Source organism: Hippocampus zosterae, chromosome 1, assembly GCF_025434085.1.
Source record: "Hippocampus zosterae strain Florida chromosome 1, ASM2543408v3, whole genome shotgun sequence".
Taxonomy (NCBI): domain Eukaryota; kingdom Metazoa; phylum Chordata; class Actinopteri; order Syngnathiformes; family Syngnathidae; genus Hippocampus; species Hippocampus zosterae.
Genome location: NC_067451.1, coordinates 587,154 through 602,234, shown reverse-complemented (window position 1 = coordinate 602,234; position 15,081 = coordinate 587,154). Strand labels below are relative to the sequence as shown.

General features: G+C 53.6%; 1 protein-coding gene across 2 annotated transcripts; it reads left to right on the top strand.

Moving 5' to 3' along the window:
- The first annotated feature begins 155 nt into the window (after positions 1-155).
- On the top strand, positions 156-15,080 carry focad (focadhesin). Of its 2 annotated transcripts, XM_052055822.1 has the most exons (44): positions 156-427; positions 1,405-1,508; positions 2,074-2,132; positions 2,240-2,314; positions 2,481-2,635; positions 2,708-2,806; positions 3,305-3,406; positions 3,489-3,690; positions 3,795-4,004; positions 4,086-4,173; positions 4,297-4,490; positions 4,854-5,114; positions 6,503-6,607; positions 6,785-6,886; positions 6,965-7,092; positions 7,164-7,290; positions 8,028-8,162; positions 8,332-8,382; positions 8,459-8,542; positions 8,672-8,801; positions 8,885-9,073; positions 9,176-9,297; positions 9,377-9,469; positions 9,556-9,647; positions 9,715-9,756; positions 9,842-10,055; positions 10,165-10,406; positions 10,515-10,604; positions 10,711-10,870; positions 10,952-11,071; positions 11,432-11,554; positions 11,639-11,716; positions 11,823-11,894; positions 12,027-12,129; positions 12,203-12,283; positions 12,795-12,923; positions 12,988-13,103; positions 13,215-13,475; positions 13,548-13,637; positions 13,732-13,909; positions 13,985-14,076; positions 14,448-14,699; positions 14,778-14,853; positions 14,923-15,080. In XM_052055822.1, exons 1-44 carry the CDS (start codon positions 423-425, stop codon positions 15,018-15,020), a joined length of 5,529 nt encoding a protein of 1,842 aa, XP_051911782.1. In that variant the 5' UTR covers positions 156-422; the 3' UTR covers positions 15,021-15,080. The 2 variants fall into 2 exon arrangements, with proteins under 2 accessions (XP_051911782.1, XP_051911869.1); XM_052055909.1 differs by lacking the exon at positions 1,405-1,508.
- The last annotated feature ends 1 nt before the right edge of the window (position 15,081 follows it).

Below are 15,081 nucleotides of genomic sequence, written 5' to 3'. Positions count from 1 at the left end.
AAATAAAAGGTAAACATTTACTGCTTTTACTCTGAATGCAAAAGTTCATTGTGCTACCCGTGATCTATTGCTCAATCCCGATAGCTTGTTGAATGAGCGGCAAAGCGCATGCGTAGCGCGTGTTCGAGCGAGCACGAGAGGGTAATAATAACCAATGGGAGAAGAGAAGGGAAGCAGACTGCCTTCGGGTCCCCCTGGCAGACCGTGAAAATGAAATGTAGTCCCAAAACTAAATATAAGTCGTCAGGTGTTATCGATACCATCCACTTTAAATTATATGGCACTGTATATAAAACACCTGGATAATTAGGCTTTACTGGCTATACATTTGTAATAATAAAGCGTCATCACAGACATTCTAACTCTTGCGTTAATCTTGACCCTTGGCATCTGCCGTACTTCCACGCTCTTCGTGTCTGTGAATGAGGTAAAGATGATCAAACCATTCAAGTAAAAACTTTAATTCTGCTTTAATTGAGATTCTGACATTCTTCAATGTGCAACTAAAATGCTAGATGTACAACAGGTCATATAGTGTACAACTTGCCGGGCCGATTAGGATCTTGTTGGTATTAATGTGTAGCTGTTAGCAGGTTAGCTAGCCTCAGTGTGGCTTATTACGGTCACGGCTGTGCTGACTTGATAAATGTAAAGTAGTTTTTTTGTTTGTTTGTTTTTTTTTAAAGAAAATACAAAAGTCCAAATAAATCCACCTATCAATTCCTATGCTCAACTGCACCAGTGCCGCAATTGATTAAAGATTCTATTTTAATTTAGCTTGATAGAACCACGTTTAGAAATGAGTCCATTGTTCAAACTCTTGTTTGTCAGCTTGATTTTCTTGTACACGAACGTTTTGGAATATTTTCCGTGTTTTGGCTCAGAACAAACGTCGTTTGGGGTTGTTATAACGGATTAAATTGATCTGTCGTACATTCGAAACTCAACGACAGTATGAGCAAAGATGGATTTTGTCCTCATTTAGCAATAACAGGTCCAATAATATGCCTGCTTTGGCGCACGGTCAAAGGCCACACTGACTCCCGGGTTGTGTGTTTGCCGTGTGCACAGCAAAGCCTCGTTGTTGGTGTCCTTTCTAAAGGGCCGTTGGCTCAACAAGTGCTGTAATGCGGACCTTTGCAGTTGCAGGTCCATGTTATTCAGCAGTCTGGAAAATATGCCGTAGAAACTGCTCGAACGCGTCAATGCCCAAACGCTTCGAGGCTTTACGCTTAAGAGGCTTTACTGAGTAAAGTTGAAAAACCCCAAGGACGCATGTTTTGACAGCCGAATGAGACTTGAGCACCTTGTCAAACTTCACGGATGTTCATTTTGAAATGACGGTACAAGAAGAAGCATTTGTCTTTTTCTTTGCCGTATGTTTTTTTTTTTTTTTTGCGGCAGGTGCAGCAGACTTACCAGCTCATGTCGCTTGTCAAGCAGCCTGGCGGTGAGAGCCAGACGCCCTGCGTGCTGCTGTTGGACAGTAGAGCACACTGGCTTATCAAGTAGATAACAGTTTAGGGGGGGGAGGGGAGGTTTGCTTGGGTGGGTGCTGGGTTCACACTCATTGCCTGTGTTCCTAGTCATGTTAAACCCTTATATCGTTTTTTTGTGTGTGTGTGTGTGTGTGCTGCTGCACCTGCTGCAAATTGTACATCAATCGTTCTGCTTTTTTGGGGGGAGGCGGGGGGCTAAATCAGCATATACTGTAAAGTCATTTTCAGCTTCTGATTCCCGTACGTTTGATAGTCAGCTCATGTCAGGCCCGCTGAGTCGCGAGGCTTCTGTTGCCCTGCGAATCACAGAATGACGCTTTATGTCACGGCGTGAGGCCGATAATGTGATTCCACGAGACGGGGATCGTCTTTCAGAGGCCCCGGCGTCTCGCGCGCCTCAGGGCGTCACCGTCCTCGGAAACTTTGCGTGAGGCGACAGGTGGTGGCATCACTTGTCTTTCACAGGCTGACACCTGATGCTTGTTTTTAATGGCAGGGTGGGGGCCAGGCACCGACACCGCGCGACCACGCTGAAAAATACACAGTTCCTTACTCGGTTCTCCTGCTTTCGTAGGCATGATGGAGGCCTTAAAGGTGCGACTTGACTTCCAGAGCCCCATCATACAAGTCGAGGTGAGCTGTGAATGCACCTACAAGTGGGAAATCACGATTTCCTTGGTTGTATATTGATGATCGCAAAACGATAGCAAGTCACAAAGTCTCTCTTTTTTGTTTTGCAGGCGGTGAGAAAGCTCGTTGCTGCTGTGCTGAAGGAAAAAAGCCAGACTGGACAAATCAGCCTGTCGTCCACGCAGGTGATTCCCTTCAATGTCCTGTTTTTGTTCCAAGTGCATGCCAACGACGGCGCATTGGCGGGGGTGACTTGTGCGCGCGGATGCCGGGCCGCCTCGCCGCGTGCCCCGTGATTGACCGGCAAAGGTCAATGGGTCAAAAGGTCAAGCGCTTCTTCCGTCACGTCAGGGCTCGGCACTGGAGACCCTGTGGGAGCGGTGCTGCGGCGACTGCGCCGTGGTGCGTTGGGCCTGCTGTGACGCCGTCGTGCTGCTGGTGGAGCAAGGCCACGCCGACCCGCAGCAGGTCCTCAACGGCGTCCTCAACCTGCTGCCTTCCGCGCGGTAACGCCTTCTCAGCCGCGCCTGCCGCTTCTCTTCCTTTGTGCCGGCTTTTTGACCCTGGGCTGTCCTCAGGAACGTCCACGGGTTGGTTCGAGTTGTGGGGAAGCTGCTCCAGATGCAGGCGGACCGCCGAGACCGGGACGTGAGCTTCACTTGTCCTTACGGGATCAGGTCAGGCGTGTGCGGCGGCGCTTCATAAACATTTATGTGCGGGGAAATGTCGTCGGGTGTGCCGTGCCAATTTCACTTTGCCCTCTTAAGATAAGATAAGATAAGATAAGATATCCTTTATTTGTCCCACACTGGGGAAATTTACAGCCTCCAGCAGCAAGAATGTAGGTAGAAAGAAGGCTTTGCGAGAGATCTGGATTGATGGGACCAAGGATTAGTTTTAAGTGGGCCTTTGGGGTACCCTCAAGACTTCACCCTGGATTTGACTTGATGTGTTTAGTCTGGATTTGCACAGGCGCAGGCAAGTCATTAATCCACAACAGTTTCCACTAGCATTGGATTGGGGGGTTGGGGGGGGGGGGGGGGGTCCATTTTATTTTTATTGCTATTTTTTTCCCGCAATTGCTCACAGTTCCAAGTTTCCAACAAGAGCAACTTTCATGTCCCCTTGATACCCGTCCCGTCCCGTGTTGTTTGTCCTCTTTTGCATTGACGCAGGAATAGTCCCCACCCGTACATAACAGCCCTGGAGAACCGTCCGGACTGCTGGACCGCCATTCTGGCCGTGATGGCCGAGTTTGTTCAGCAGGCTGTTGACAGGCAAGCCCCCGGAAGCCCCCATCGCGATTTGGCTTCTTGCTTGGCCGCAACGGTTGCAATGTCGTCGTCTGCGCTGACCCAGAAATGAGCCGGCCTACGTGGCCATGCTGGTCCCCTTCCTACGCTACCTCTACTGCCAACCCGAGAGGCGGCCCGAGCACGGCTTCCTCCGACAGGGTCTCCTGCGGACGCTGCTCCCCCCTCACGACAAGGAGCGGGACGAGGATTCGCCGGCATTCGACAGCCTGCTCCGGTGCCTCTGCCGGCTGGTGCCGCACATGCCGGTAAGTGAGAGCAAAGTGTCGCTGACATACGAACGGCAGGATTTTTTCACATCCAGAATCGGATCCATTGACCAAAACCGCTTGGGCCGTATTCGTCATGACAGGTGGACTGTGTGGAGACGGCGCTGGAGCTGCACTGGATGGTGGACGCCCTGCTTCCCGGTCTGTCGGTGAAGCGGCGAGAAGCCTGGAGGAGCGAGAGGCTGCGTCTGCTGCTCCAGCTGCTCTGCGCCTGTCAGCGCTGCCTCAGCTTCAGCGGAGACTGTCGACCTCTCGTCGACTTGATGATGGAGCTCGTCCCGACGTGCCGACAGGTCAGCCGGCGTACGTTTCATCGGCGTTCGTGTGTCCGGACGACAGTTGCGAAGACGAAGCGCGATACTTTTGTTTTGTAGGAGCTGCCTTTTGATGAGCTGTTAATGGGGGTAGCCTTGCTCCTGTTTGAGGCCCCCGCAGCGCAGCAGACTAGCCTGCTCAGTCTAGGTAAAAAAAATTAAAAAAGGACTGAATAATGGCATCCACGAATATACACACATGTTATTTGCAGACAGTCTATAAACACTCTTTTTTTTTGCTTATTTCCACAACCTTCTGTCCACGTTCCAGTGCTAACTTTAGCGCCCGAGCACACCGAACTCTCTCAGTGGGTGAGTCCGGTCCTGGTCCTTCCCGTGCTGCAGCTCCTGTCCTGTTCGGATGTCACCGAGCCGCTCGCAGAGCGACGCACGCGTGACCTCAACCAGGAGCTAGCTCAGCGCGTGCTACGCAGCGTCACCGGGCAGGAGGCTAAACCCCAACAGGTGCCTTGAACCGCAAAATGAACTCATGCTTGCAACTCGCTCGGGTCTCCAAATGATCTTTGCCCCCCCCCCCGCAAGTGAATCAAAACACAAATATGGATTGTGGTTCATTGTCATGATTTATAACTTCCAGTACGTTGATATTCGCTTCGTTAGCGATGACGGTTTTCCTTGTGTTAAGAAGCAAGGGAGGCTCGAAGCAAGCACGCTCGGCCTCTTTTTTAAATGTTGTCGGTGGTTCAACTCAATTCATTGCTTGTAGCGCAAAGCAGAAAATTGCTCATGTCGAGAACAACCGGTGAGTTGAAAAACTCTTTTTGTGCCCCCATTGCGGGATAAAGACAACCCTGTCCTTGTTGTCAGTCTTGTCTACCGGAGGCGCTTCTTCTCACTCCCTGGTTCAGCGAAGTGAGGTTGACCGTGTCCACCCTACGCCAAGCAGTCCGCCATCCCTCGGCGGCCGTCGACTGGCTCCTCTCGTTCACCTCGGCTCAGTCGTCAAACCAGCGCCTGCCTCGCTCCCTCGCCCTCATGGTCACCCACCTCCTCCTCACGGGTCAGGACGACGTTTGCCGCTTGGCTTTGGACGCCGTTCGGGCCATTGCGGCCACCGACCCCCACCAGGTGAGTGTTGGGTTGGAGAAACTCGGGTCTCCAACCTCGTGATTCAGATTGTGTCTGTTTTAAGACTTGAGACTTGCTTAGTTATCTCAAACCTAAGAAAAATCCATCCGTCCGTTTTCAACAGCGCTAATCCTGAACAGCGTCGTGGCGGGAGGTGGTAATAAACACCGAAACCGGTCTGTTGGTGATCAACACCGAAAGAGCCATTCAAAATGTTGAATGAAAAGGGGTTGCCACAAAAAAAAAGCCAACTAAGAGACAGACTAAGTTTCTCTCTCAATGTGTAACCTACAAAGACAGACAAGCTACGCTAGCCTCTCAAGTTAGCTCACTGACAGCTGCTCAAACGGTCACCGAGCTTCATGTTGGTTTTGCGTTAAATTGAGAAGATAACAATAAAGATTTTACGCTGAGGTTTGGGAGCATGAGAAAAAAAAAAACCCCAGCACTTGTCAATGTGTCGGCATAGTTAGCTAACGCGAGAAACAGATGCTAGGTGCGTGGTGGCTAATGTGGCCGACTTGTGACTCGCAGAAAATCAAGCCACGACTTGAATTTAGTGGAGACTCAACTTGAGTTTGCCTTCACTCACTTTGGCCTTTCTTGAAACCAGTAGATAAGGAATTGAGACCATCTTGTAGCCATAATCCCACCAATGTTTAGCATCTAGCACCAGTGGTTGAAGTGGCTCTCGGTTGATCAGTTTTTATTGCTTTTCACAGTCTCTGGGCTACTGAATGAATATCAATCACTGTCAAACTGTGGTAGCTCTCCGCTGGCTACTTAAGTGACATTTCTGCAAAATTGTTTTAGAATAAACTTGCCCCCCCGCCCCCCCCCCAAAAACCCCAAACTTGCTGCATTCAGCTGTGGGCTTTCTGCTTGCTGACAGACTTCCCTGCGAGCCCGTGGGACTGCAATGTGAGTCACTCGGGCTCCAGACAATGATGTGAAATAGCACGCGGTGCCAAGGCTGCTCGTTAAGAGGATCCCCCTGCTGTTCTTAATTGCTCCCACAGTGCCACTTGCACCGAGCATTGATGTCCTGGAAGAAGCCTGTTGACAAATTGGATTGTTCTCCTCAGCCAAGCCTAGCGCACCTCATGTCAAGAAAATTGGTGATTCCTTTCTGTTCGAGACAGATAAAAATAAATAAATAAATACAAATTTGGTGAAAAAAAATGAAACTCAGCCTTTGCTTCATTTTGGTGGTCTGGCAGAATTATTTTGAAGAAGAAAAGAAAAATGATGGCCTAGAAAGAAATCGGATCCTTCTTTCTGGGGCTGCTTTGCTCCGTCAGGCACCGGGTGTCTTGAGTCTGTGAAGGTTACAATGGAATCCGACTAAATAGCCCATCATTTGAGCCATCAAGTTTTTCCTCTTGCAGGTCCCGTCTCTCCTTCCGGTGCTGCTGTTCAAGCTGGGGAAAGAAACGGATCCAAGCCTGACTCACGCGGTGCTCGACTGCCTGCCGAACCTCGGCACCCACAAGGTACCGGCAAGTAGATGCTCATCAATTTGTACGAACCCTTTCGTGCACCCCTGTAACTCGAGAACATAACACACTTGTCCACTGTCGTAACCGCTTGTCCCCGAAAGGGTCAAAAGAAATAGATTCTGGTCAAAGCTGAACAAAAAACCAAAAACCAAAAGTGCTTTTGTGTCGCAGCTGTGTGTGCCCGCGATCCTGCAGACTCTCGGCACGCTCGCGAGCAGCCTCAAACTCAAAGCCGTGGCCATGCGGCTCACTGCTGCCCTTTGGAAGAAAGAGGTGGGTCCCCCTCAACAAACGCCCGCCACCATCACCGTTAGTTATTGATCCCCCCCCCTCCCCTCCCCCACCGTCCAGGACCGCGTTTACCCCGAGCTTCAGCGTCTGCTGGCTCAGCCCGACAACACGGTGGTGATGGGGAGGGAAACCCAGTGGGAGCAAGTGCTGGCCCGAGCGGCCTGTCTTCGAGACATCTGTCGAGAGAGGTCTCACTCCCGGAGCGTTTTGGAGGTTAATCGCCCCAATAACGGTCGCAACTTTGCGTTTGCGCTTACAGGCCTTACCAGCACGCAAGTGACATGTTGGCCGCCATCGCGTTGACTTTGAAGCAGTGCAGCAGAGGCGACCAGGTGACCCCCGCCGTCCTCGCCCTGCAGGGCCTGCAGGAGCTGTGCCGTGCAGAGGTTGGCCGCCGAACCTTTCGCCGTCGTCCATCCGCAGGGTTCGCGAACCGCACCGTTTAGCTCCACAGTCGGAACTTTACTTTTGACTTGAGGTCGGGGTGCTTCTCTCAACTCCACTTTCCCGATTGAAATTCATTCAAATGAGCCCCCAACTGTGGCAAAGTAATATCCCTCGTACTTTATGGAAAACACATTAGAATGACATCATTGAATGGAATGTAAAGAATTTAAATCATATTTTGTGGTCCAGTGGTTAGCACGTCGGCTTCACAGTGCAGAGGTACCGGGTTCGATTCCGGCTCCGGCCTCCCTGTGTGGAGTTTGCATGTTCTCCCCGGGCCTGCGTGGGTTTTCTCCGGGTGCTCCGGTTTCCTCCCACATTCCAAAAACATGCGTGGCAGGCTGATTGAACACTCTAAATTGTCCCTAGGTGTGAGTGTGAGTGCGAATGGTTGTTCGTCTCTGTGTGCCCTGCGATTGGCTGGCAACCGGTTCAGGGTGTCCCCCGCCTACTGCCCGGAGACAGCTGGGATAGGCTCCAGCACCCCCCGCGACCCTAGTGAGGATCAAGCGGTTAGGAAGATGAATGAATGAATTTCCTGCTTTGGCTCATTGGACATGCTGCTCCTTCTGTTGTGTGCGCCTTGGCCACCAGGGGGGGCAGTAGAATCCATCCACGTCGTACGTTTAAAAGGTTATCAAGTCCTTTAATCCAAAAGTGAGTTTTTCGATCGCAGGTCGTGGACATCGTGTCGACATGGAGAAGTCTCGGACCGGAATTGAGGTGCGACTCTCGTCCGCCGATGGTCAAGGCCGTGTCGCAGCTTCTGGCTCTGGTTCCCCAACTCGCCGTCATGTCCGAGGAGTATCAGGTACCTGCTCAAAAAAAATTTTTTTTTTTTTAAGCATTACAATGAACTCTCTGTTCGTCACGACAGAAAATCTGCGTTCTTGATTTTTTTTTCTTTTTTAGTTTTGTATTACTGTAATTTTGAACTATTTGCAGTTCTTATTTGATTTTTTATTTGGCTTTTTTTGTAGAAGCTCAAGGAGGAAGCGGTCAGCTTCCTATGGCATTACGCTATCAACAAGGTCCGTGTCGAAAACACACCGACACGATCCGATGTCGCGACGGGCGCCCCTATTTGACACCCCGCCCCCGAAACAGGATCCAGAGGTAGCCAGCTGCGGCTTTCGGGCCTTGGCAGACTTCCCGGAAGAGGTTCACACAATAAATCATCTCCCCGAGGCAGTAAGTCAAGTCAGGTTGACTTGTGTATTTTTTATTTTTATTTTTTTAAATGAAGCCAGCCGACAACCAAAAGTCATCGGCCGCTTGTTCCTCTCCTTGCTTTCTTCCCGTTCCTGTTCCCGCTCACAGGCCAGGCCTGCCGCGGAGCCGCCTGAGCCTGCGCCCGAGGATGAGGGCGAGGAGGAAGAGAAGGATTTCTCCGTGGCCGGTTCATCGTACGTCAAGTTGCTGACGCTCACCCCCCCGCCTGCGCTAGCCGGTGAATGACGTCGCTCGCTTCTTTGCGGCTCAAAGCGCCTTCGCCGTCAATGTCCGTAACTGACCGAGCTGTCGCCGTCGCAGCCTTGGAGCTTTTCCTGACGTCGCTCATCAAGCAGGAGACGAGCCGGATGCCCAGGGGGGTGTACTTTTCCGCCCTGCGGGGAGGCGGCCTGCGTTCGGACCAGGGTAAAACCATGGCCGGCATCCCGGCCTTCATGCTCAAGTCCTACGAGAAGAACAAGCAGCCGGGGCTCAAGGCGGGGCTAGCAGGTGACCGCTTCGCAAAGTCCAATCCCTCCGGATCCGAGAATGGAACCCTGAATCGCCAGGCCGACTCACTTTTTTTTTTTTTTCTGTGTGTGTGTCTTGCAGCCGGCCTGTTGCTTTGCTACGAGCTACCGCAGCAGACGGATCGCGCCGGGCGACCCCTGCGCCGCCTCCTTCTCAGCCGCAGCCGCAGCTATCAGCAAACCATGACCGCCCTCATCCACGAGGTACTCGCGTCCGCCTCTCACTCCTTCGTTGTTGGTTTTGGTTTTTTTTTGTGGGTGACGTTTTTGTACCCGCCCGCAGGTGAACATTCAGCCGTCCGAATGGCACCGCGCGCTGCTCCTGCCCGAGGCCTGGCGCGGTTTCATGAATCGTACTTTCCACGCGGTGCTCGAGGTGGCTACTTCTGATATGTCATGAGGTACAAAGACAATCAAGCCATTGTTGACGGTTTTGCTTTTTTTTGGGGGGGGGGGGGTCAGGGTCGGCGGGCTGATCTGGAAACGCAGCGGCAGAAAGACCAAGAAGAGGACACGGAAGCGCTGCAGTCCGACCAGCGTCGCGCCTGGCTGTGGTGAGCTTCACGTTCGATTCCGGCGCGGGATCGCTTCTGATGGGAAATGATCTGGCGCTCTTCTCAGGACCAGAGATCACTTAACGGATACGATCGGAGGTGCAACCAAGTGAGTGGTGGAAAGCACGCGTGCGGAGGAGGCGCTGCAAATTTGCGCAGGCTCACACGCGCCTCTTGTGCTTTGCGACCTTCAGGGAGAGTCCCGTTGTCCAGGGCAACTCCATCCTGGCACTGGGCGCCCTGGCCGCCGCCGTGGCCAAATACGAGCGCGACCTGCCCGCCGAGAAGGACGCCGGACCGGAGATGGTGGCCCCCGGCGACTGGTTAGCAATGGTGCTCGACACCCTGCTCAGCATCGTCAGCAGCGGCTACAAGGCCAAAGGTCAAGTGTTTCCTTGGTACCTGCACGTAAGTTGGGCCCGTGGGAGTCCAGCGCCACCCAATGGTGACACCCAATACCCAATTTTTTTTATTTTTTGGGTGCTGAAAACTCATCTCCTCATCTCCTCCCCCCCAGCACTCCTATTCGGGCGAGAACACGGCGAGCGCCATCGCTCGTTCCTGCGCCAGCTCGGCCCTGTCCCTGCTGGTGCCGGCGCTGCTTCTGCGGCATCCGGACGGCCTGGAGCGGGTCTTGTCGACGCTCCGGGCCGGCCTGCCCGGGTCGCCCGCCGCCGCCGACGACTCTCAGGCCGTTCGCTTCCACTCGGGCCTGGCCCTCGGCACGGTGCTGTCCGCCGCGTATCGGCGGCGCCTCGGGTGGGTAGCGCGCCCGCTCCGAACCGTCCGTTTGCGGCAGGCGGCCGTCACCATCCCGGAGCTGCTGAGAGCTTTCTGACGAGGCCTTTTTCCACGTTCGCTCCGTAGTGACGACGGCGCTCAGAAGGACGGCGATCTCCTCCCGGACACTCTGGCGGCTCTGGAAGCTTCCGCTTTCGACACCCATGCGGAATACAAGTGAGCGCGTCTGCTGACTTTGTTTTGGCGTGCTCTCGACGTGAGCGCGGTGTCCGAAATGCGCTCCGGAAGTCAAGCGGCCTCCTTTTTTGTCCCATTTCTTCAGTACGGGCTGCGTGTTGGGTCTGGCGCTGGTGCTTTCGGCTCTCTGCGGCGGCGGGGGGCCGGCGCAGCAGCAGCAGCAGCACGTCCGCGTGGTCCTAAACCTGGACAAGCTCCTGAGGGCCTTGCAGGACAGCGGCGGACAAGGACGCATGATGCAAGAGGTAAGCAAGTACACTTGGGGGGGGGGGGGGGGGTGCGAGCATCAGTGGAGCCCCTTGCGGCCTTCGCATCCTTGCGTGCAGGTTTTGGCGTACTCGGCGGCGTGCGTCGGCGTGTCGGCCTTCAGCGCGGGCGTCATCGATGCCGACAAGGCGGAGCAAGTGGTGACGACGCTGCGCGCCCTGACCGAGGAGAGCCAGCAGGTCTCGGTCCAACACGGCGTTCATGCTTCCTTGCTTCCTTCAATGCTTGTTTCCTTCCCTCCTCCCTTTGCGCCCTGGCATCCCACATTCATCATGTCTGTCCTCCTTTGATGCCGTTGGTTCTTTCTCCCGCCCTCTTTTCCTGAACCCTTCTTTCACCCGACCCCCCCCCCCCCCCCCCATTCCTTCCTTCCTTCCTTCCTATCGTGCATCCCTCCCTCTTTCCGTTCATTCGTCCTGCACTTTGGACTTGCGACATCACCTCGCCTTCCTTTGGTTGAGCCCGAAGCGCTCTGCGTCGCCATGGCAACAAGCCAGATGCCAGTCCGGCTTTTCTTTTTTTTTTTTTTTTTGGTCCAGACTCCCGGCTTGTCCATGGCGCTGGGCCTGGCGGTGCACGGCCTGTCTCTGTGCGGCCACAGCAAAGCGGAGGACCTGCAGCCTCGTCTCCTGGCCGCCGGGCTCAAGATTCTGCTGGCGGAGGTGCGGCGGGCATTTGGAGCGCTTCGTTGTTGTTGCTGTTGTTGTTGTCGAACTGGTGGTGGTTTTTGTTTTTGCGTCTTTCAGGGGTGCCCCACCATGCAGCGCCTGGCTGCCGTCAACGGCCTGGTGGCTTTAGTGGGATCGGAGAATTACCTCATTCAGGTGAACCCGAAGCACCTTTCCTTTGGCGTCAAAGCCGTTTAGCTTTCTTGGTACTCATCGGTCCGGCACGCCTTTGATTCTACCCCCCCCCCCCCCCCGATCGCAGCTCAAGAGCCAGCTGGAGCTTTCCTCCAACCAGCAGAGCCGACTGAACGAGGTCCTTCGGGCCGTCTCGCAGGTAACGCCGCATGGAATCTTCCGACCTTTTCCTCCGACAGTCCCTTCCTAACCCCCACCCGAGCCGCCCCCCCCCCTTGACTGTCTGGAATTCCGCGTTAGCTCCTCATCTTTTCCGCTTTGTGCCTGTCAGATCGTAAGCTTCTCAGGGGCCATCGGCTTGCAGTCCAACTGCGCCTGCCTGATGGGCCACTTGCATTTGTCGCACGCCGTCGCCAGTCGCAGTCACGCAGCAGGTCGGTCCGCGTCCAGCCTCGTCCGGCGCAGGCGCGGCGACGCAGGCGCGCGATGATACTGTCGTCCTTTCAGTGCCTGCGGATTTCGCTTACCTGGCGGAGAAAAGCGTCATCAGGGCCGTGGCGGACTTGCTCACGGAGGCGGGAAAGAAAGGTTTGCTCCTTTTGCGTACGCCTTTTGTGGCAAGAATTTCCTACGCGAAAATGTCTTTGAAGGCAACGTTTCATTCACCGCTGTCTTTATACACACCAAGTCATGACAAATTAAAAAAAAAAAAACGTTTCAGGCAAAAATTATTCAGTTTTTTAGAGATGATTTGTTTAGCGCTTTTTAAAATGATTGTATTTACAGCTGATCGAATAACATATTGACAGAGGTGAACCGATTTGAAATTCTTTTGTGTCATATTTTTTTCAATTCTGTTATTTATACTCAAATGAGACAAATGTTAAATCAAATAAATGTATGAATAGAAATATTTTGCTTTTTTTTTTTTTACAAAACTTAATAAATATATATATATATTCATATAGATGTATTTCTATATAGATAAAAATATTGATTAATGATCAAATGAGCGCATGATTTATTGATTTATCCGTGCCTATTATATTAATTGAGGATGTGTAAAAATCAATCCATCCAAGAACGCTTTTACTGGCAGGTCCGGATTTTGCGCCTCCAAGCGTGGTCCAAACGGCGCTTCGACCTCTGACCTCCGTGGGAACGGCGTTCCAGTACCCGCCCGTCAACTGGAGCGGGATCCTGTCCCCTCTCATGCGACTCGGCTTTGGTAAGCGCCCTCTTTTGAAATCTCGCGCTCGCCATGACCGTCTTTATTGTTCCCGCGTCGACAGGCGAGGAGGTTCAGCATCAATGCGTGGCCTTGGCCGCCACTCAAGCTCAGTATTCGCAGAGTGCTTCGCTCTTTTTGGGTTCCTGGCTGTCCTCGCCTCTGGTGTACAGCCTCGGTGTAAGTACGGAGCCCCGCCTTTGGCGACGATATGCTCTGAATAAGGAGGCGGCGTTGACACAAAGGGGTCGAAGGGCGTGCGCTAGCGGCAGCGTTGTATTTGTCATTCAGTCCCGGACGAAGGCCCACCTTTACGAGAACCTCTCCTCGTGGATGAAGCACGTCCCCGAGGACAAGCTGCGCTTCTTCGTGGAGACTCTCGGCCCGCAGAACTTTCAGGAAGATTTGGGAGGCCGGCATCCCTCCCTGCGGGACTCCCTGCTGCGGGGCCTAGCGAAGGCCATGGCCGCGCCCGACCCGCCCGGCGTCTGCTGGGCCGCCCTGTCTTCCGCCGTCGAGAAGATATTCGGCCTTCTGCCCGATCAGATCAAGGTGCCGAGTCTCATTCGTCACTTTCCCAAAGGACTTTTTTGCGAATGGCGAACGTGTGCTCGTCTCCTTTAGGATACGGAAGTGGATTATTATGTGGGAGTGGCCGACTGCTTGTCTGAGATGTCCGATACGGAGATTGAACGCATCGCGGGTGTCACGGAGGTACCAGCTCATCTGCCAAAGTCACCATTTTGCTTTGGAATGAGGCCATAGTCTTTTTATTGGACACAGTCTACCTTAAGTTCGGACTTTTCAGACACAGATGGAGAAAACCTGCTTCGTCTTAGCTTGCCTGGCATCTCGGGGGAGGATTCCCCTGCTGGCTCTCAATGACGTCATCGCCGGCGTGCTCCGCGGTTGGCCCAGCCAGCGGGTGGGCTGGATCCTCCTGCAGACGTTCTACCAGTGTCGCCTGGCCGCCGGCGTCAATACGGGTCACTTAAACTTTTTTTTAAATTTATTTATTCTTGTTAATGAATGAACACAAGGAAATGCATTTTGTGCCGCAGGCGTTTCCAAGCGAATGGAGTGGCTGTTGGAGCTGATGGGACTCGTCCGGAACGTCGCCTACGGCGCCACCGCGGACGCAAACAGCAAACGGGTGCGTCGGACGTCTCGGTATTTTGGTACCTACGAAGCCGTCGCTGTTGCTGTTCTGCTGTCGCTCTGTCTGGCTTTGTATTTGCCAGCCAAAATGTGCCATTCAAGCGAGGTTCTGCCTTTCGACCGCTAGAGGGCGGCAGATAACAAGTACAAAAGTCAAGGTGCCGTTTTTTGCGTCTTCAGCCAAAAGCGGCTTTTGTCTGATGAAAGTCTCTGACATCTTTTGACGCCACATGAGCGAGCACCAGCCGCTCCTTGGCTTGTTGTTTGAAAGCATTTTCGCCCTTTATTTTGTTGAGCGGTCTAACCAATCAGCATTAAAACTGGGAGAATGTTCCACAAACGGATTTGCTATCTTATCCCCTGCAGTCCACAGACTTCCTGTTCCAAGTCTTTGCCGCCGCCGTGGTTTCCTGGGGCGACCTCGCCGTCCCCCTCCTGCTGGGCGTCAGGTGGCGCTGGTTCCCGCGGAGCGCGGCCTCCAAGCCCGCCGCCCTGGCGCACGCCCTGTACGGCGCCGAGTGGCTGACGGAGGAGGCCCTGCCGCGATGCCTGCTGGGACTGCCCCGCAGCTTGCCGCCGCTTCTCCACAAAGAACCCTGGAACCGCCACGCCCACAAGGTCTGAAGCCGCCGGGACGTCCGTCCCATCCCTGGGGGACTTTCCATTTAGATTTGACGCCCCGTGTGTGTGTTTTAGTTCATAGAGTGGCTTCTCAGTCTCGTGGAGGGACCCGAACAAAGTCTGTCGGCGGCAACCGTGGACGCGGCTCGCGGTGAGAAAAGGCGACGGATTCTATTTGAATGGAATTGTGATTCTGAGCGGCTCCTTCTCATCCTTTCAGCGGCTCTCTTGGCCCTGCGGAGCTCCCCCGACTTCAAGAAGAAGTCGGTGTGGACCCGAGCGTATGGCTGGGAATCAAATCCTCAGCAAGCCGTGTGAGCATTTTTTTTTTTCCCCGCGTGGAAGTGGACCACAAAATGGCGATCAGATGGGGAAGAAA

Excerpts from the sequence above, each read along its gene's own strand:
- focad (XM_052055822.1), top strand. Across the intron at positions 7,291-8,027 it reads AGGAGCTGTGCCGTGCAGAG|GTCGTGGACATCGTGTCGAC; the intron begins GTTGGCCGCCGA and ends TTTCGATCGCAG. Across the intron at positions 14,077-14,447 it reads CGGACGCAAACAGCAAACGG|TCCACAGACTTCCTGTTCCA; the intron begins GTGCGTCGGACG and ends TATCCCCTGCAG.